The sequence below is a fragment of the Chaetodon trifascialis genome, chromosome 18, assembly GCF_039877785.1.
Source record: "Chaetodon trifascialis isolate fChaTrf1 chromosome 18, fChaTrf1.hap1, whole genome shotgun sequence".
Classification (NCBI taxonomy): domain Eukaryota; kingdom Metazoa; phylum Chordata; class Actinopteri; order Chaetodontiformes; family Chaetodontidae; genus Chaetodon; species Chaetodon trifascialis.
This window is the reverse complement of record NC_092073.1, coordinates 20,103,187-20,125,255: the sequence shown is the minus strand read 5'-3', so window position 1 is coordinate 20,125,255 and position 22,069 is coordinate 20,103,187. Positions and strand designations below refer to the sequence as shown.

Here is a 22,069-nt window from a genome sequence, read left to right as displayed (position 1 = left end):
ATCAGTAGGAGAAAACAATGCCCACAGTAGATTTTTTTTTTTTTTTCTTTTTTGGTTTCCTTTGATTTTAAAGAATAAAGATAAATGTTCAATTTAATTTCCTTTATGTTCCCTATCACCCCTCTGCAGTTTAAATGTGTTATGTTCCCTATCACCCCTCTGCAGTTTAAATGTGTTAATGTTTGCAGCTAGTTACGAATTTAATTCATTTAAATTACATTTTGTTTAATTAATACATATAACACAAGATTTCAAATGGCAAAATATTGAAAAATTACATCAAACGTAGAATGTTTAAATAAGGCTTCTCGTTATCACTTGAAGCCTGCGGTTTTATTCTGAAGGCCGAGCCTCCAAACAGGAAGTGGGCAGCAGCAGCATCAGCAGCAGCGTTAACCGAGGTGCTATTTCTGCGCGTGAGGTTACGCACAGTGACGCTCGGAAATCCCTGAAGGCGCACTGGGCAGAGTCCCGGAATTAACGGAGGAAAAGGAGCGAGATAACGGATCAGCTGAATTTAAACGGTTCCCGATAAACGACTTCGGCTTCCCGCCGAGCTGCGCCAGCTGAGAGCGGCGGACGGAGCTTGGACAGACCGCAGGAAGGGGACTGGTCTCCCGCAAAGCGTCCGTCTTCACAGGTCAGTGTGCCGGGGCTGTTTTTCTTCTGGCGGCTCTCTGTCAGGACGTGTTGCACCAAAACAAAACACACTGAATGAAGGAATAAATAAAGATTCAGATGTTGCGTTCAGGGGGAAACTATAACGGTGAGATGTTCACTGACACAGAGCAGGTGGGAATCCAACGCGACTGAGGCAGCAGGCTAATCAGCTTTGACTGTGAAGAAGCAGCTTGATCAATTAAAATCGATTCCGCTCGCTTCATTAGAGCTGAATGGAGATGTGTCAGTCTGTCCTCCCGTTTCTGCATTTATTGGTCCTTATTTTTAATTTGAATTCTGTTGAACTTAGTCGTAAAAATGATAAATTATGACTTGAGACCAGACCACAGCCAGAATTTTACAAATCCCTTTTTAACCAGACTCAAAATTAAAACCTGTAAAATATTTATTACTATATATATAATATTTTATTTATTCTACTCTTCAAGTCAGCAATCAATCGAATTCTTAGTTTTCAGGCTCCAAACAACAATATGTATATAACATGTATGTACTGCAAATGTGTTGTAGTATTTAACATAGCCAGTGCAGTACAATATTTATTTACAGTATAAGTTAGTACAGTGTAGTATAAGTATGGCAGTAGTATGAAGTGACATCCTTGTATGAATATGGAGAGAGTGTGTGATCAGAATCAGGTTTATTTTCACGTACAGGGAATTTGCATTTGGTGCTTTAGTGCGTAATGATAAAGATAGTAAGAGAAGAAAAGAGAAAAACAGCTGCAAAAGTCAAGAATCATAAATAGAAACAAGAAAAAAAAGGGAAATCTTCCAGTAAAGCTGAATGTGATGATTCAACACGCTGCAGATGAGTTGGTGTGCTCCAGCCCTTTTTTCTCTTATGAAATCCAATAATGTCCACACAAATAACACCTCAGGTTGTTTAAAATCCAAAATGAATGAGAAGAGCTCAGACTGGAGCTTCTTCAAATTCAGACTTCATTTCCTCAAGACTTGATTTGATTTCAGATGCTGAAGCAGAAACGCTCAAATCTCAAGTGTTTTAACACTAAAAACAGCAAATGAGCTGTACAGCTGCACAGCTCACTGCATGCTATTAAATAATGCTTTCAGTGTTTTATATCTGAAAAGCAGCAACATTAAATGTATATTCGATAAAGGAAGGAAAGGATGTGGGTCCTGGTCTGAGCCCCCGTCCTGGGCTGCTATTGGCTGTGAGCTCTGGCTGTTTCTTCGCCTGTGTTCACAGTCTTCCTCGGTTTGTTTCAGTCTGTCGTGGCTGTGAAAGACTCTGCTGTCTTCTGTGTGGAGACAGACGGAGCTCGAGTTTGCTCGGGGTATTTTGGCGTTTGTTAATAATTTGTGTGGAAACAATGACGTTTGTTTATCTCCGTCTGTCAGCTCAATTCACTGAGACTCCAGATTTCCTTTGCACGTTTCCGGTGGTGAATCTTTCTTTCTGTGTGTGCAGATGTGGGGTCTCTCCACCCATGGCCCCCTCCAGGTGACCTCCAGGGACCTCAGTCACTCCTGACTGCAGCTTTAAACTCCTGATCCACCAGAAGACGTCTGCAGGGTGAGACCAGGTCAACACACGCCAACACAAGTAGTAATCTGACAGTGTAGAAATACAGTACAAATATAAGCCGAACAGTTTTACTGAAGTAAAAGTACAAACGTGAATAACACTCCCTCGACCATGATGGCGGTGGTTTAACAATGAAGAGAACACCTTCACAACCTCACCAAACTACGTCTTTTGTTTTCATTGTTCTGATTTAGGGACCCTGAGTGGCAGAAAGCACATACAGTGTATTTAAAGCGCATAAAGTACAGTAAATGTACTCATTATGCTGAATGGTCAATTTGAGAATAATGTAAATTACGTTATTAAATTATAATTATTGGGCTTTTTTTTGCCAGAGGTCACAGTAATGAAGCTGACAGAAAAATTTGGACTCTGTGTAAAACATAAATAAAACAGAATGTGATAATTTGCTTATCCTTTCTGGCATATACTCAATTTAAAACAGTACAGACAATATATTCAATGTTTGAGCTCCTCAGCTTCACTGATTTTTGTAAATATCTTCTTATTCTGAATTGAGTTGGGACAGGAGCAACTTAAGACTGAGGAAGATGTGCGGTGCTCCAAAAACACCTGTTTGGTACAAACAGGTTGATTGGTAACAGGTGAGAGTGTCATGATTGGGGCTCAGTCGTTCATGAGCGAGGATGGAGCGAGGTTCACCACTTTGTGAGCACATGACTGGATGAAGGATACTAACACATGGACTCAGGATCACTTCAGAAAACTGCTGTCAGTAAACACGGTTTGTTTCCAAATGACTGAATTCTGTTTTTAGTTGTGTTTTGCACAGCAGTGTCCCAACTGCTATAACCGCAGTATTCAACTTTAAATGTACCAAATTACAGGAATGCTGCTCCAAAAACTGCCGTCTCCTGGCGTCTGTAATTAGTCAGTGGTCAGAGCCGGCGGACAGTGAAACCAAGAATTCACAATAAATCCTCATCCTATGCCGTCTCTGCTAGCAGTCCTCACTGAATCTCAGGTATTTGATGCTGAGATGAGAGCAAATAAAAGCCGCTCTGTTCACGCCGGCGAGCGTAAAGCTAAATTTAGCTTTCCTATTTTTAGAGCATCGCCCTCGATAAAACTCGTGCTCACAGCGAGATGAAAACTCTGGTTTTGTGCTCATTTGGGCCACAGATGCACACACATAAACACACATGTGAAGTGCACAGGCATTTGTTGTGCACACTCTGCCATCGCTGCTGCAGCTCACGCACCAGTGAGCCATCAAATGCAGCTCACGGTGAGAGCTCAGCATCTCAGTTTACACTAGTAAATCATGTGCGTTTGATTATCTTTCATCCTTTCGCTCTTGTCCCTAAATGCTCAGTAGAAGCTAAAAATGAACGTCTCACGCGTTTCAATAAAGACAGTTCGAGAGCTAATTATATTTCAAATGAAGCTCACAGGATCAGACAGATTGGATTCATGTGTGCATTTTATCTTCGCCCAGAGCTCGATGCAAGCATGGATAAGCTTTGACTGAATGTACTGACTAAATGAATGCTGTGATATCACTCACGTATTCCTCATGCTGTCTGTGAAAGGGCACCATGATGTTAAACATGAGATTTGGTAGCCTGCAAGAACCTGTGGGATGAAAAACTTCCTGTGCACTGCTGAGGTGTAGAAGATGTTGCTTCAGAGACTATGAAGAAATTTTGACATATTTAGACAGTTTTGATGTGGAAAAGAGCCTGCAGACTGTGTGGACAACTGCGGATGTTGCAGTCAGTACTCAGACATGGTGTTGATGTCCAGGGCGCAGCCTGGATTTTTAAAATTTTAAATTGAGACATATCAACGGAAGAGATGTTTAAAGGTGCAATGTGTTTGTTATGGCCAGAATTGTAGTTTAAAACATTCAGAAAATGAACATTATCAACAGACGTTTATGTGTTGTAGAGATATCTACTCTAAGTTAGCATGCTAACCAGCTAGCCTGAGTACCAGTGTGTAATACCGCTTTGTATGTGAGGAGGTGATAGTTTGTTAGCATAACTCACTGTAGTTTCAGCTGAGAGATATATACGAGTTTCACAAGCTCTCTTAGCTTTTTTAGTCTAATAAATAAACAAAATAAACTCTCAAAAAGTCAATAAAGGAAATATTCTGACACCCATTGGCCTAAAACAGGAAACCACATCCGTCTTTTTGAATCTTTTTGAAGATCTTAATTGCCAAGTTTTTTAAGTAATTCACAGAGTTAGACATGAAAATCCACACTGCTATTTCAGCATATTAGCATGCTAAGGTGCTAATTGATACATAATACACGAATGTTTATATACAGTATGTACAGCGTGCAGGATTTATAGAGGGATAATACTGGACAGTGTAATATGTAATTGATCATTTGTAGGTAAGTGGATGTTTTAGTGTTGCAGGTTGATCGACACCATGTGACTAACTTTGGTCGTTTTGTGGTGCAGTGCTCCGTAGCGCCCACTTGAGGCTGGAACAGATCGTGTTCAGGGTGTGATGAATGTGCAGTGATGAATAACACACAGAGAGAAACTGCAATCCTCATATTTCAGTGTTATCCAAAAAAGGCGGGAAAATCCTGATTTTCCAGCGCCCACTGTTGTGTTTTTGCGTCTTTTGTCCATCCAACAGCACCCAAACAATTACAGTCATGTAAAACCACACTTGAACCAGCGAAATCAGTTCAGAGCAAATTCACCACATCATTTTTCCACCCTTAAGGAAATGTTATGCTCGTTGGGGTTGAAGTCAAGCTTACTGCTGCACCATCTGCATGTCAGCATCTATCAAATGCATGCTGGGAACTGTCTCCCAATTATTTCTCTTTGGCCTGACCATTCATCCAATTACCCATCCATCTGTCCACCTATTTGTATCTCCATTTTCTCCCCTCGTTCTTCCACGATCTGCCTCTCCCTCCCTCATGTTAGCGCTGCTGAATTATTTAACATCAGACGGTGGGCTCGGCTGCCAGAAGCCAGAAGATGGAGAGCTAGAGAGAGGAAAAGATGGATAGAGAAAGGGAAGCATGGAGGTGTCCGACGCTGCAGGAAGCCGTGAGTCAGCAGGGAGAGAAAGAACCCGTGGGAGGGAAGACGGAGAGAGTTTATAGATAGCTTTAGGTGATACGGCTGGAGAGAGTGGCGTCAAATGCCTCCCGGTGCGTTCGTGTTCGTGTGTGTGCATGCGCCTATCGATTGAGCAGAGAAGGTCACCGAGCCGAGAGGAGATTAGCAAACGAGACTCGGAGAGGCAGAGCTAACGCCTCCTCTGAATAGCATCTAGACAAAAAAAAGAGAGAGGGAGAGAGACCGAGAGACAGGGCGACGGACGAGAGGAGCTGCTACAGTATGGGGGAGAGCTATATGTACCAGCGACTCCCCTACACCAGGGGAGAGGAGGAGGGGGAGGAGGAGGACGAAGAGGAGAGAGACGGGAGGATCAGAGAAAGTGTCAGGGGACAAATGGTAAAGTCTGAAGTTGTGGTTGGACATGCAGTGATTCTTCCTCTCTGTGTGTGTGTGTGTGTGTGTGTGTGTGTGTGTGTGTGTGTGTGTGTGTGTGTGTGTGTGTGTGTGTGTGTGTGAGTGTGTGTGTGTGCCGCCAGGCCGCAATGACAGACTCTTATTTGATCTGAGTTTAATTTCAATTAATCGTTTAGTCCGGTCGTACCCAACCAGTTTAGCCTGTGATCCTCAAAACAAACCGCTGTCTTCGTGCACGTCTACTAGTTTACAGTTTAACCAAAGACTGATTTGAATGATTTTTAAACATCTAATTGTTCGTACCTCGTCAGGCGGCTGGATTCGTGATAATCGCGATAATCCATTTTACGGGTTTCAAGTTACGCACTTGTGGCCGAACCGCAGTCGCTTGGACAAATCAGCATCCTGTGAGGAAGCACTGGCAGCTACGGGCGTGGTTTAGATGTGATGTCAGCTTTCGTTCAGAAACAAAATGGCGGCTGGTAGGGTTAGCGTATGCTGCTATAGCATCATTATCAGAACTGGAGAGTATGTCTTCATTGAAAGATGATCAAAGAAGAACAGTGAAGGCTGTTCTCCGTGGAAAACTGAGCGAAAGTTTTGCTGTCCTACTGCGTCGTATGGTTCCTTGATCTGATTGGTTGAAGGTAGCACCATGATAGACAGATGGTTCGTCCAATCACCTGCCAAGTATGTTTTTAAATATTTTCTGTGGATGACTTACCAGCTGATTCTGTGTGACAAACCATCTGGTGCATCAGGTTGCAATGATTCTGCAATTCATCAGAAAAAAAAAACAACATTTAAAGGCAAGTCTGGGGAAAAAAAACTAAGTAAAGTTTTCGGTAGCATTAGTATGTTTTTTCTTGCTTTCCTGTTCCGTTAAAAATTTTGCGACCCCTCAGATTTAATTTGCAACCCTGTGTTGGCGTCTTGGCACGCAAACAAAATCCTCAAAGTGAGAATAACATTTCTCTTATTGGGAGCCATTGATTGTGTTAAAGATGGACGACAGGACGACTCCTTAAGAGCGAAGCCGAAACATCTCCATCGCCCCCTGGTGGCTGGCAGTATAGGCCAAACCAAAAAATCAAAGCACACGCCTAATAATTTAGTTATTTGATGCTGTAGAAGGGTCTGTGACATCATGATTGACAGCTGCTTACGGCTGAGTCAGCGGTTGTCTGGGTTGGATGTCAATGCTGCAGCTCCATCCTCCAATCACCAGCACAACATGGCAGCGCCTGTATCCAGGATATTTTGGCCTCATTTCTTGTACAGTGGGAGTAAGTGGAGACCCATCGTCCATCTTTGTTTACAGTCTCTGATGGGAACAAATCATATCCCACGCAAACACTTTCGACAGCTTTAAATAATGTGAATTTCTGAATCACTCCCACTTAAAACTGGTGCATTATAGATGAGGTGACATCATGTTGAGATCCAAATCAATATCAATAGGAGTTTGACATTTGGGTACATCTGCGTATTTGCTTTCTTGCAGCTGATTATCTTAGCGTAGCATAAAGGCTAGCTGAGACCACACTTAGAATCAGATTCTTGTGTCCACTGAGGGCACCATGTTTTGTCAGTGAGCGTGTCCTCACATGTGTGGTAATAGAAGCTGAATGTGTGTGTGCAGATGCAGTGTGAGGAGGGCACAGAGTGGCTGCTGGAGTTGCTCACAGATGTGCAGCTGCAGCAGTACTTCGTGCGGATCCGCGACGAGCTCAACGTCACGCGACTCTCCCACTTCGACTACGTCAAGAATGAAGACCTGGAGAAGATCGGCATGGGACGCCCGGGTACGTCCTGTCATTTCCTGTTTCCCTGTCACTCCAGACGCTGGTTTGAAAGAATATTTAATACATATTTCCTTAATAAATCTTAAGAATCAAGCTTTACATTTCATATTTATTCAGCGACACTGAGAATATTTGTTATATCTGTTATTTATGCATCACCGGGTTTGAGAATGAGTCCATTGAGAACTTAATGCATCATTAAAAGATGTTAACATTACAGATGTTACATTGTTGCAGTGACACTTGACTCTGAGCTGTGTTTGTTGTGATTGTGTCGGTTCAGGTCAGAGGAGGCTTTGGGAGGCCGTCAAGAGGAGAAGAGCTCTTTATAAACGCAAGTCCTGGATGAGCAAGGTGCAGTACCAGTTAAATAGATCTTATATAATGAGAATATGTCTCGTTAAGCTCTTTCTTTTTAGTAAGAGGCAAAGTAGATCTATGTAGGAGTTTTAATATTGTAAAAGTAAACAATAAACAATAACCCCAGCCACAGTCTCAGACAGTGACCTATCCTTTCTCCAGTCCAAATGCACCACAGTCACTGGTTTCTGCTTCTGGGCCCGTAGGTGTTTCCAGTGAAACGACCCGACGCGGAATCTCAGCAGCACCTGCCTCAGGGGGCGTCGTCCAGCACGACACCGGCCAATAGCGAGTCGGGAGCCTCGCTCACCTGCCTGATCAGAGAATCGGAGCTGCAGCTGTTTGAGCGGCTCGGAGACGGCACGTTCGGGGTGGTGCGGAGAGGCGAGTGGACCGGACCCAATGGCATAGTGGTGAGACACAGTACAGAGTGGTGTGGAAATAAACCTTTTCTGCGCTAACAAGGAATGATTGAAAATTGAAACCGGATGGTAAAATCTCTAAAACATAAGAGAACTGAGTGAGGGAGTACACCTGGTTTAATGCCTCTGTTTTAACATTATTAGACAAGGCACCCAATGCCGCTTGGGCAAAAAGAGTAATTATAAGTATGTCTGATTTGGAGCCATCCAACTGCAGAACATCTCATTCTTATCAATGAGGCAAGGCATAATAAAGGATTCCTCTGCGGAACCAGGCAAGTATGTATTTACGCAGTTAATAAGAAGGGACCCAGAATAGAGCCCTGAGGGACACCACAAAAGAGAGGGACACGAGAGGAGAAGGCATCTTTAGGCATAACAGAGAAGGAGCTGTTTGAAAAGCTGTGTTGACATCACTGATGTGGCTCTGCATTGGTTCATCTCTCATCTGAGTCAGTTTGGATTACAGCAGTTTATTCTGTTTTGTCATCTCTCCTTCTGTCTTTCTAGTTGTCAGTAGCTGTGAAGTGTCTGAAGGCAAGCGTGTTGGACTCGGACGGTCTGGACGATTTCATCCGAGAGGTGAACGCCATGCATTCGCTGAGCCACCAGAACCTCATCCGCCTGTATGGCATCGTCCTCACGCAGCCCATGAAGATGGTAAGACACACACACAATCACTCTCAGATATCTTCATGGACAAATACACTCACTGAATGAGTTTTATTTCCATATCGTGTGTGTTTGCATGCAGGTGGCTGAGCTGGCCCCTCTGGGTTCCCTGCTGGATCGTCTCAGAAAGCGTCAGGGCCACATCCTCATCTCCTCTCTGTGTAACTACGCTGTGCAGGTCTGTTAACACCCAACATGCAAGAGGAAGTGGAACTGATAACCCTCCTGTGCCCTCAGTTTCATCAGATATTTGGTGCAGTGCCCAGAAATGCTTGATGACTGTTTTCTTCACAAATTTTTCTGCTGATGAAGCTTAACATTTACAAAAACACTAGCCCTGCTCACACAATGAGTTTTTCCTCCTGTGGATGTTTGAAATTCATGTAAAATACACTGTGCATGCCTCTGTTGGTGCGTAGGTGGCATGCGGCATGGCCTACCTGGAGCAGAAGCGTTTCCTTCACAGGGACCTGGCTGCTCGCAACGTTCTGCTGTCCACCAACGACACGGTGAAGATCGGAGACTTTGGCCTGATGAGGGCGCTGCCAACGCACACTGACCAATACATCATGGAGGAAGGCCACAAAATCCCTTTCCCATGGTGAGAAGAGCATCCTGGTCGCCCAGTAGCTCCAAACCTCAAATTTGAGTGATTCAAACTGTTCTGGAGTTGCTGTCCACAGTTGTTCTATTCTAGTCTTCGTCCTCGTGTCTCTCCAGGTGTGCTCCGGAGTCCCTGAAGTCTCGTACTTTCTCTCATGCCTCTGATACCTGGATGTTTGGGGTCACTCTGTGGGAGATGTTCACCCACGGACAGGAGCCGTGGCTGGGTCTTAATGGGAGCCAGGTGCATGCATGTGCACACACATCTCACCCATGGCATTTTCTACTTTGCTATAAAACACACACAAAACCACAAAACAGCTGCAGCATCTTGGGTGTTTAAGGTAGTGATCATTCTTCAGCACCCTGTAATTCATGTTTTGTCCGCAGATCCTCCACAAGGTGGACGTGGAGGCCGAGAGACTCTGTAAACCAGAAGACTGTCCTCAGGATATCTACAACGTCATGCTGCAGTGCTGGAGCCCCAAACCTGAGGACAGACCGACCTTCATCGCCCTCAGAGACTTCCTGCTGGAGGTAACACAGCAGTATCAGCCAAACCCAAACCAAACAAAGGCTTGTAGCTACGTCACAATGGTTAATGTCATCATTCAGCAATGTGGTTACATTTGCAATCTTAACTTAGAGAGAAATTAGCCAACATCTGGTTTAATGTATGCTGAAGTTTACAGGAGGGTCACATTGCTGTCTCCAATTGTTCTTTTGGGGGAAACGTCATGTTTTCTGAATCTCAAGAGTTGCAGAGTTGCGTAGAGGAAAGTTAGCATGACATTTAAGGGACCACTTGCTGGCTAACCAAGCTAGCTGATTTGTTAGCCAACTAGCGAAATAACACTATTCAAAGTCTGAATGGCAGTGAGCACAGAAAAGTAGCCTGCTGCATTAGCTGTTGTAGCTAACAGGAAGCTAGTCCCATTGAAAAAGGTGGTACACCAGATTAAATGTACTCTAGTAGCTCCAGAAGCAGTTTGTCACCAGGTGGTGCACCGGGCAAGTAAAGGACGAGAGCAAGTGGAAACAAATAAATCACAATCATCGAGAATGACACGCAGTGTTTTTCTCTGTTTGTCTCCATCATCCTGCTGATGACAGTAATAAGTCATTGGACTTGTGCAGCTTCTTGCTCATGCTGTCAGTGTGTGTGTGTGCGTTCGTGTGCGTTCTGCAGACTATGCCTACAGATATGAGAGCGCTGCAGGACTTTGAGGAGGAAGACAAGCTCCAGATTAAGATGAACGACGTCATCACCATCATAGAGGGAAGGTCAGTGTGTGACTGTTTGTTGTACAACACACAGATCAGTGTCACAACCCTTCAACTACGTTCTTGCACGCAGAGCAGTTTTTTAACAGAATTACTGGTTTCAGAAGTCACGCTTGTGTGTGTCAGTGCAGAATCAAGGTCACTCCAGCAGGACAACAAATGCTTCTTTTGTCGACGTTGGATTCCTTGCATTGTAGAAAGTCACTGTAATTACTGTCCTGTTACTGGCTCATTACAGTAATGTTGTGGCTTCTGGTGAGTGGACAGACACGCATTTGTTTCGTCTTCTCTGTGTGTGTGTGTGTGTGTGTGTGTGTGTGTGTGTGTGTGTGAACCCTAACGAAAACCCACAAGCTAACGAGATACTGCTTGATTTCCGCCGTCATTTAAACTTTTAAATAAGCGTTTCCGTGTGACAGAGGCACTTTGTTGTGCTCAGGAAAGTCTCCTTACTGTTTAATTTCATCTAAAATTGAAGTCATACCTCTGTGTTCGTGTGTGCTTTCAGGGCAGAGCACTACTGGTGGCGAGGCCAGAACAGGAAAACGTTGCGTGTCGGTCAGTTTCCTCGTCACGTGGTGACGTCGGTCGCCGGTCTGTCTGCCCAAGACATCAGCCGACCGCTCAAACACTCGTTCATCCACACTGGACACGGAGACACGGACCCTCACAGGAGCTGGGGACATGCAGATCGCATAGACAGGTCAATAATACTCAGAAAATATGACTATTGTGGTATACTACATGATATATATATATGTTCATATATATACTAAACATTACATACATTAAGGAGCTTATCACACTTTCTTAACAATCCTTCTTGATAAGATAAGATAAGATAAGATAAGATAAGATAAGATAAGATAAGATAAGATAAGATAAGATAAGATATAACAATGACATATAATTATAAACACTTTAAATGCAGGAGCAGCTGCAACATGACGCATCACTAATTATAATCCATGGATATAAAAGATACGAGTCTGAAAACGGCCGCCCTGCAAAATGTGTACTTAAAGTATATTTTGATGCTAGTACTTATGTACTTTTACTTTCAAGATAGTAGGATTTTGACTTCTTGTAACAGTATTTTTGCACTGTGCTATTTCTACTTTTCCTTGAGTAAACGATCTGGGTACTTCTTCCACTGCTGTCCACTGGAGTGCAGCAGTGCATCACCTGCAGTTCAGCAGCAGACGTTTGTATTTGTTCAGGACAGAAACCTCACAACTGCTGCAAGAAAATAAAACGCCTCAAAGCCCAGATCAACATTTTACAGGCAGAGATTACAGCAGTTCAGGGTGTACAACTCTCTAACAAATAATATTTATTGGTTGAAGCAGATACAAAGGAGACGTGGTAAAGAAATAATAGGTTCAGTTGTTACTCAGCACATTTAGCAGCCTTTATATAAACATGTTCTTCTAAGTAAAGTAAAGTACTGTACTAGTACAAAGTTGAAGTACTTCTCTTGAGGGTTTTCATGCCACATGAAATACCATATTTCAGTGGGAAATATTGTACTTTATTGTACTACAAGGTTGCCGGTTCGATTCCCGGGTCGGGCCTTTCTGTGTGAAGTTTGCATGCGTGGGTTTTCTCCGGGCACTCCGGCTTCCTCCCACAGACCAAAAACATGCTCATTAGGTTAATTGGTGTAAAATTGCCCCTAAGTGTGAGTGTGAGTGGTTGTGTGTTTGTGCCCTGCGATCGACCGGTCCAGGGTGTACCCCGCCTCTCTCCCGTTGACAGCTGGGATAGGCTCCAGCCCCCCCCCCCCCCCCCCCCCCGCAACCCCGAAAGGGATACGCGGCATAGAAAATGGATGGATGGATGGATTTTTAATTGTGATAACATTTCTCAGTTTTTTTTTTTTTTTTACAAATGGTTGGTTGATTGATTGATTGATTGATTGATTGATTGATTGATTGATTGATTGATTTGTAAAAATAGAGAAAATAGTCAGCAGTTTAATACCAAGTAAAAATAGAAAGAATCTCCACCTTGACCAACTACAGCAGTAAAATCATGCTTTTATGTTAATACATGGGTGATAATAATCTAAGAATGTAATAGCCACTCTGTAGCCACTTTATTAGGGACACCTGTTCAGGTACATGTTCAGGCAAATATCTAATCAACCAATCACGTGGTGGTCAAGACCATCTGCTAGAGAATAGAGAAGAAAGTTGATGTGAGTGACTTTGATCATGGCATGGTTGTTGGTGCCAGACTGCTGAGATTTTATGGAGAATGATCTGAAAAAGAGAAACTGGTTTGAGCTGATAGAGAGGCAGCAGGAGCTCAAATAACCACCTGCTACGACTGAGGTACGCAGAGGAGCATCTCTGGAGGCACAGCAGGGTGGACCTTGAAGCATCTTCTAATGGCTACTTCCAGCAGGATAGCGCGCCACGCCACAAAGCTCAGATCAGTTTCTTGAGCATGACGATGAATTCACTGTGCTCGAATGGCCTCCGCAGTCACAGATCTCAGTAGAACCCCTTTGGGGTGCGGTGGAGCGGCTGATTTCCATACGAAGCTGCATCAGCTGCGTGATGCTTTCATGTCAGTGTGGACCAGAGTCTCTGAGGAGTGTTTCCAGCAGTTCATTGAATCGATGCCAAGAAGATTTAAAAAGAAAGGGAAAGAGGGAATCTAACACCAAACTAGGGAGGCGTACTTCATAATAAAGTGGCTGGATGGACGTAAACTGCAGCCTGAAGTGGGAATTCCAGTTCTAGAGCAATTTTACTTTCAATATTCAAAATACAATTTCTCCACATTTTCAATGCAGTACTTCTACTTCGGTGTTTTTACAGTGTGGTATTAAAGTAATTAATTAAGTAAATGATGTGAAAACTTCCTCTGCTGCTGATTAATCTGATTTCCCTCTCGTCTGCTCCTCCTCAGTCTGTATTTGGGGAACCCCATGGACCCCCCTGATGTTCTAGGAATGGATTCAGGCACCGCGAGGCCGACCAAACTCCCCAACCGTGCCAAGAGTAAATTTATCCAAACACTGAAACACACATACACCATTTTTTTTTACATGTGCTTCTCTTTTATTAGCTCACAATAATGATCTGTACAGAAAGTCTAAACCTCTCTTTATCAGAACAACCTCCTCCTCGTCCACCTCAACCTGCTGTCCTGCTGAAGAGTAAGTTCTTCTTCTTCTCTAGTCTACGGTCCCACCTTTAAACATGCACCTGCTGCTGTCACTTCCTGTGTTTCCTCATGTGTCCAGAGCCGTTCTATGACTCCGTGATGGATGATTATGACGACGATGACGACACCAGTGCTTCATCTGGGCTGAAGAGGAGGGGAGTGTCCCTGGGTCTGAAGTTCCGGCCGTGGGAGGGGTCCGGCATGCGCTCGGCCAAAAGCGAGGTGTCGCTCATTGACTTCACTGACGACAGCTTCAGCTCGACCACGCCCTCGCCGCTCACTGAGACCCGGCAGCCAGACGAGGACACACTGAAGGTACAGCCAGAGAGGGAAAGTGGTCTGATAATAACAATAAAAACACATGTTGATCCAGAGTCCATCACTCATCCTCAGGACACTCCCTCCATCCTGGACTGGCCTCTCCCTCAGCCAGCGTACGACGAGGTTGCCACAGAGCTCGACGACCAATCAGAGGACCAGGAGGTGCGGTCTATCAACAAGGGGTTGACTGAAGAGACCGCGGCCCCGCCGAGCGCCGCTATGGCGGGCAGGAGTGAGTCACAGTCAGCTGACCTCTTCCAAGAACTACAGCGAGAGGTAGAGGACGTTTTCCATGCAGTTTCAGGTTAAAGAGAACACGTATCACACGTCTGTGCTCATGTTTCTGTCTTTGTGGATGTAGGTGATGGTGAAGCTGCAGGTTCCCATCTCAACAGGTCGCTCCCTCCCATCCTCCCCTCTCCCCATGCCCCTTGCTCCTTTGGGCCCTCATCGGCAGATCTGCCTGCCTCCTCCCTCACCCTCGTCCACCTCCTCCTCCTTCACCTCCTGTTTTGAGGACCGGCCGGTGCTGCCTCCTCGCAGCCCCGTCCCCCCGCTGCGTCCCTCCAAACACAACCTCTCCACCTGCACCACCCACCCGCAGGCGCGCTCCAGCTCCATCTCCCTGGGCGAGCAGGAAGACACGCCTCCTCAGATCCCACCCAGAGACCATGCCTTCTCTCAGCCGGGCTCCCGCTCCTCCTCTCCTCTCCCACTGGTACCGCCGCTATCCTCCTCCCCCATGGCCCTGCCTCCTCCTCCCCTCTCCGTCTCCCCGCGGCGGGCGTCCGGACTCCTGGGTCCGCTTCTGTCCTCCAACACGTCCACCTCCTCCCTGCCTCAAGTCACATCACATTCCTCACGGCTCACGGCTCGCGCCTCCTCCTACTCATCCAGCTCCTTACTGGATCCTTTCGCCTTCCGTGAGGGGCGTGGCCTTTCCTCACTGATTGACAGCTCCCAGAGCTCTGCTCCCGCCCCGCTGCCCGATCGACCTGCGTTTCTGGAAAGGTGTGCTGCCGGCATCATGTATATGTCTTGCAGTATTTTTCATCCTATGTGATGCCGATCATGCTAACTTTGTATTCCATGTTGTACTTGCCAACCCCATCACAGAGATTTGGGAAGATCTTAAATGTTTGAAATCTACGTTTGCTTCTATTGAGGTAGACTTGCTCTGTACAGTATTGAAACAACAGGAAATAAACATGTGTTGTTACTACAGATTAACACACAGTGTTAATTTGCTAGTTAGCTAACCAAACAGCTAGCTTGGTTAGCCAGCAGACTGTGCTGGAACTAGCTCCCTTTTAGCTACAATAGCTAATCCTCTGGCTATTTACTGTGTTGATTTTCATTTGGACTATGAGTAGGTAGTGGTAGTTTGCTATCTTGCTAATCAGCTTGGTTAGCCTGCAGACTGTCCTGGAGCTTGCTACCTGTTAGCAACAATAGCGAATCCAGGGGTTACTATCTTTGGTGAGAAATTGAGACAAATTTGTCCCTTAATGTAAAATTTAAGTTTATTTGGAAAGCTTAAAGAGGAAGATGGTGTCACATTTCCCAAATCTCACAATGTAAAAACGTTTTGCAGTCTTGGTGTGAAATTGAGTCAAATTAAACTTAAATATTATTGTCCACTTACTGCCATTAACAGCTGTTCTAGAAACCATTTAAAGTTCATTTTGTTTTTTTCACCAAGATAACTAAACTTTTAAATTGAGTTTGTCCTTGACCTTTAAAACTATTATTATAACATGAAGGTATTTAGTTGCTTTCGATCAGATAATCTTCATCAGCAGATGGATTTAGCTTCCTAATAAATATATACAGAATAAATGTCTTAATACATTTTAAGATATTTGTCAGACATGTCATTATCATGTCCTACAAGCTGCAGTTGTCATTCAAAGATAAACATTGTTATCTATTAAAAACATTCATTCACACTTAATTATGAAAACTCTCATATTTTGTATCTGTGCTTTTCTCATCAGATACGGAGCAGCCAACATGGCTGCAGTCAAACCCATCATGCAGCAGCCCGGCGGAGCCAAACCAAACTCCTCCTACAACAACAACAATGGGCGGACTGCAGCTCCCAGCATGCAACGGGAGCAGAGCGTCACACAGGTAAGGGAGAGAAAAAGGAAATGGTACTTCTTTTTCCTCATACAAATACAAATAATAAGTATGCAAACACCAAACGCCCTAAAATGCTCCAGCAGACTCAGAGTCACGCACAGCTCTGAAAACAAGTCCCTGATTGGCCTCTTCAATTAAACCCACACCCCTGTATCAAAAAAAAAGCCTTTAATTGGCTGAACTTGCGAGTAATTATGTTCAAACTTTATCTCTTGCTCCTCTGGATGCTGATTGCTTTATTAGAGTTAATTTAGGATTAACATAAAGAAAATGATGAACTCTATGACTCGGTCGAGCACAGTTCACAGCAGTGCGTATTTGAGGTAATTTCATTCATTTCAGGTCATTTGAAAATGTGTTGCAGCAAATTTGATTATTTGTAAAAGTTACCAAGCAAGTGTTAAATTAAAACTGTAAATCTGCTTGTTTTCCCATTAAATGTTTTTATGGAGAATTTCTTTACAAGAAGCCTGTTTGGAGTAGGCTGATATTTATTGGGATTTGAATAAATGATGGCTGTACTTTAGAGGGTTAGCCTGATGATATTTGTCTGTGCAGAATACTGATGTGCTAAAAAATCCAAAGCAGATTGCAACACACCAGGAGGCGTGTGTTGGTCTCGTAAACAGTCCATATTTAGAAACAGTTTTACATCCATACAGTCAGTCATGTCTGCTCTCATCAGCACCCAGGAGCATATTTTTCCAAATCCAATCAATACGTCAGGTCAAGTTTCTTTGAACTTTCATCATAAGTTCATGGTGTGATCAACAGGTCCAAGGAGCGGTCCACGGTGTCACGCTGGAGGAGTGTCAGGCAGCTCTGCAGAGTCACAACTGGAGCGTCCCTCAGGCCATAAATCATTTGAAGGTACACTTACACAGTGTGTCTACACACTGGTTTTTATCTTACTCTGTTAGCCTTGAAAGCTATTAACCCTTGAGTAGATGTTGTCACCAGGTGTCCTAAAAAACACCCAAAAAGTAAAATAAAATAAAAAAAGTTAGCAGAAGCGTCTCCTGTGATTTCAACATGACTCTTTTCCTGAAATAGAGCACATTACCAGGAACACTGTTATCGCCGTACATAAATCAGCTTTGACACCTGGGTGAAATGGTGTTCTTTTCACTTTTTGTTCTACACAAACACGGAGATGCACTCAGACACACAAGCACACAAATGTTTAAAATTCTGGTTTCTTGCAGCAAATTTATTCCCCAGAAAAAGGAGTATATTGTGGCAAGACTCCCAGGAAGTCCCAGGATCTCAGTGGCAGAGCACAGGCCAAAAAAAATCTACTGTTGTCCAACAATAGAAACAAAACAAACATGCAACTCAGACAGAGATTTTAACCAGTTATTGCAGCAACATGCATTTTACACAGACTGAGTTCACAAACCCCTCTGGAAGAGATGCACAGTGTTTAATAAACATGAACGCATGTTAGAAAGATAAAATAAATGTTAATCTACATAGAAGCTGGGGAGCAGTGGTGGAATTTAACTGAGTATGTTTACTCAAAACTCGAGGCGCTTGTAGTTTACTTGAGTATTTTATGCACGCTTATACTTCTACTCCACCACACCTCAGAGGCAAGTGTTGGGGACAAATCCCAGCAGAGATGGAGGGAGTGAAATTCCTTAAAGCATGCAGCAGCGTGGCAGAGAGGATGCAGCACTCAGCGTTGTTTGTAGACCGAATGAGCACCAAATGTTTATGGACCTCCTGTTATAAGGAAGAGGTTGTGAACATACATGATTGGAGGATGCTGTCACTACCCAGATGTTAAAATTCGCTCCTTCCTGCCCTAAATGCCTCTGATCTCCGCCTGCGTTGTAGGTGGAGCAGTTGTTTCGTCTGGGCCTGCGGTCGAGAGCCGAGTGTGAGGAGCTTCTGCAGCGCTGCCAGTGGAACCTGGAAGAGTCCAGCACGCTCATGCTGGACACCTATGGACCACATCGAAACATGTGAGCTGTGTATGTGTGCATGCTTTCCTCGTTGCATTGGACCATGCATTTGTTGTAATGTGCGGCTGAGTTTTGGGGAACAAAAAAGATCCAACACGACCACATATGGGATGAGGATGTCACTCCATCTGCTGTTCTTCCCTCGTCTGCCTGTCGGTCTGGAGCTCTTCTCACTGTTGTCACCCAGTCTCAGTGCTCACATGCTGTTACTTTTCACTCAAAGTAAGCTCAATTTTCTTCGATCCATTGACTATAACAAGGTGAACCTTAGTTGTTTTCTTTGAGTGACAATAAATGCGGAGTGCCTCAGGGGTCAGTGTTGGTGCCACTGTTAGTCATTACAGACACTTTTATCTATAGAACTCTTGTCACTGTCATTTCAATGTTACCTCCCCATTGCTCAAAGTTCTTATTCTTCCTTTCATTTCCTTTAGCTTTGTTTTACCTTAACTGATTTACTTCTGGTCCACTTTACGGAAATCATTCAGTGTTCTGAGTAATGCGTGCATTCGCTTTCGCATTAGATGAGAAAATCCGTATCACTCTTGTCACTCTCCTGGTCGCTCTGCTTTGGTCTCCAGCAGCACTTGAGGAAAATATCTGCCTCCTTAGCTGCTAGATGCTCCACTGTGTTCACTGGCGAGTCTCTGCCTTTGTCTGCTGTTTTGTGCTGGGCTGTAGCCTACAGTCAGTTAACTGGAAACAAGTCTGCATGCACACTCGGACAGCTAAGGGGCGCTGCAGAGCAGGGTGATAATTTTCTGTGGGTGCATCATGACATGTGACTCATTTCACATTAAATACACCAATTTGTTGCAGTGTTGGTATAAATAATGTTCGCTCTAAAAATCTGTCGAGCATTTGCTTTTATACCACAGACGGCCTCACCCATCTTCAATGCCATCTCTCCCTCTCTGTCTCTCAGGAAGTGACAGCAGGAGGTCTTGAACGACTGACGAGCTCCTGATGTCATTTGGATTAACGCCCCCATACTGACCTGCTGGCCGGATGACTCATCGCTCGGAGGACTCGAGACACAGTGATGCTTTTTGATGAATGGAGGAGCATAAAGCAGCATATGTGCCTCACTTATGTACTGTGGATACACGCTACTACATGTGTCATACACATGCATGGTCACGATTAGCTAACAGAGCATCTCATTGAATGAGTCACACTGTTTACTTAAACAGTTGCTATTTATGTTTTTTATTATGACACGAATAATGAGAACTTGTGTTTCTGCTGGTAGCTACTGCGAACTTTTACTGGGTGTGAATTTAATTGTGGATGCGTGCATGTTCAGGTGTGTGCACGTATAAGCTTACATTAATGTACAGCCCCGATTCCAAAAAAGCTGGGAGGCTGCGCAAAACATTAAAGAGAATGTGACCATTTGCAAAGACAATATACTTCATGTTTGACCTCATTAGCTTCATTGATATTTGTAAATATCTGCTTATTCCGAATCTGATGCACCAGTACTGTATGTTTCAAACACGTTCGGACAGGGGCAACAAAAGACTGGGAAAGATGTGGAACGCTCCAAAAACACCTGTTTGGATCATTCCACAGGTAAACAGGTTCATTGGTAACAGGTGAGAGTATCATGAAACGGGCATCCTGGAAAGGTTTACAAGCGAGGATGGAGCGAGGATCACCACTTTGTGAACACATGATTGGATAAAGGACGTTACTACATGGGCTCAGGACAACACAGTTCATTTGCAAATGTTTACATTTTGTTTTTATTCATGTTTTAAACAGCAGCGCCCCAACTCTTCTGGAATCAGGTTGCACAAACGCTGTAAATGCCGATGCCTTTTTGCTGTCAGTGAAGTGATTTATGAATCAGGGAAATGTCAGCTGACGTTCTAGTTGTATGTTTTTATGAAAATAAGATGCTGTATTGTATATGGCACTTTAATGGCTGTGTCGACACATTAACTGCTGGTCAGAAGATGATTTAACATAAGTGAGATACTGATATGGGCTGAAAGCATGTCATGTATTAATGTATCACTTGTGTCTGGAACAAAGCTTTTTAGGCTTGATAGCAGCGTGAATCATGGAAGGATTGATGGATTGAGAGTTTTAGTTTTGTCTTATTGTAGGTAATAAGATGCCAAAACAGAAATGTGAAGATATTTAGCATCACCTTATGAATACAGGGTATTAGGCACTGACTTGTACCTCCATTAGATATTTAAATATATTAGTATTTCTTCCTATGAACATTTCTGCTGCATGATAATCATAAAGACATGCTGAAGTACTTAAATATCATTCACCTGAATAGGCAACTGCTGTGTGCGAGTGTGTGCTTAATGCAAGTGGTCCTCCAGACCTTCGCAGTGCGTGTATCTGCGCAAATATTGATCACGAATGACCGAATGGGTAATTATAAGCAGAGCTGGAAATGGATGAGAAATCGTTCATTCCTGCAGCTGCTGTTCACTGTAAGAGGCCATCAGTCGCAGGTAGTTAGTGAATTTCTCAACAAGTGGGAAAAATGGTTAAAACTCTCGTGCTTCTGTGTTTGCATCTCTGTGTGTGTGTGTGTGTGTGTGTGTGTGAGAGAGAGAGAGAGAGAGAGAGAGAGACGGCCTTGTGCTATAAGCCTCTGTAGTCACGCTGCTGTACGTGACGCTGACTGCATTATATTGTAACATTAGAGCAGCTTATTAATGAAAAATGCAAATATGGCCTCCACTTTTTTAAAATAAAGTGAAATTTGAGTCGTTCTCTTTTCAAAACCGTTGGTGTTATGTCTTTATTTCGTAAACTTTTAAGTCTCCTCTCATGCCCGGTCCATCAGTTCTGGTAAAATAAGAACATTTTGGCATTTTAATGGAGGAATCTGGACTCGACAGTCAAAGACCAAAGTGGTTTAGTCACAGGTGTATGGAGGACCAAAGCTGACTTATAATAGAGGAAATAAATAGATAAGTTAATGAATAAATTCTATGGGCAAATAATAATAAACTGAAAGTGAAGAGATGAAATGAGGTTTTGCTTGATGCTTGAGTGAAAATAAATTTGGGCCATGCTTTTATTTAAATACACTATAAGGTTTAATACAGTTGAGCAGGTCAAGAAAAACTGAGGGAAAATAAATCCAACTAAAGAAAAATGTAAATGACATAAAAAGTTAATATAATGTGGATTTTATTTTTTTATACATGTATATATTTGTATTTTCTAATCAATCAATCAATCAATCAATCAATCAATCAATCAATCAATCAATCAATCAATCAATCAATCAAACTTTATTTCTATAGCACCTTTCATACAGAAAAATGCAGCACAAGGTGCTTGACAAAAGATAAAAACATAACATAGCAATATAAAAGCAACTACTCCTCCCAACACACCCGCAGACATACGTCATGCACACACCCACCCGCACACAACCACACACATACACATACCCACACACACCCACCCCAACGAAAATGGCAGGGCACTGAGGCATCATGAGAGGAAAAAGGAAAAGAAAACCACCTACGGGGAGCTCACCGCACTGCGAAGGATCACCGGCCGTGGCCACAGGGAGCGCCGCCGCAACAGAGACCCCCAACCCAGACAAACCGGGGTGGACT

The 22,069-nt window shown here is 43.7% G+C and overlaps 1 protein-coding gene across 2 annotated transcripts; it reads left to right on the top strand.

Moving 5' to 3' along the window:
• The first annotated feature begins 411 nt into the window (after positions 1 to 411).
• On the top strand, positions 412 to 21,216 carry tnk2a (tyrosine kinase, non-receptor, 2a). 2 transcript variants are annotated; one of them, XM_070986012.1, is made up of 21 exons: positions 412 to 640; positions 2,116 to 2,220; positions 7,351 to 7,513; positions 7,797 to 7,867; positions 8,080 to 8,286; positions 8,806 to 8,955; positions 9,050 to 9,145; positions 9,387 to 9,568; positions 9,688 to 9,814; positions 9,961 to 10,107; positions 10,760 to 10,854; positions 11,363 to 11,557; positions 13,774 to 13,865; positions 13,979 to 14,023; positions 14,111 to 14,346; positions 14,425 to 14,628; positions 14,714 to 15,363; positions 16,350 to 16,485; positions 17,272 to 17,367; positions 18,337 to 18,464; positions 19,390 to 21,216. In XM_070986012.1, the coding sequence occupies exons 3-21, from the start codon at positions 7,351 to 7,353 to the stop codon at positions 19,394 to 19,396; spliced, it is 3,027 nt and encodes a 1,008-aa protein (XP_070842113.1). In that variant the 5' UTR covers positions 412 to 640; positions 2,116 to 2,220; the 3' UTR covers positions 19,397 to 21,216. The 2 variants fall into 2 exon arrangements, with proteins under 2 accessions (XP_070842113.1, XP_070842112.1); XM_070986011.1 differs by lacking the exons at positions 412 to 640; positions 2,116 to 2,220 and adding an exon at positions 5,181 to 5,690.
• Positions 21,217 to 22,069: the final 853 nt, after the last annotated feature.

Coding starts and splice junctions, on each gene's coding strand:
- tnk2a (XM_070986011.1), top strand. CDS start 5,574: ATGGGGGAGAGCTATATGTACCAGCGACTCCCCTACACCAGGGGAGAG. Junction 5,691..7,350: donor AAAGTGTCAGGGGACAAATG/GTAAAGTCTGAA, acceptor GTGTGTGTGCAG/ATGCAGTGTGAGGAGGGCAC. Junction 8,956..9,049: donor TCACGCAGCCCATGAAGATG/GTAAGACACACA, acceptor GTTTGCATGCAG/GTGGCTGAGCTGGCCCCTCT.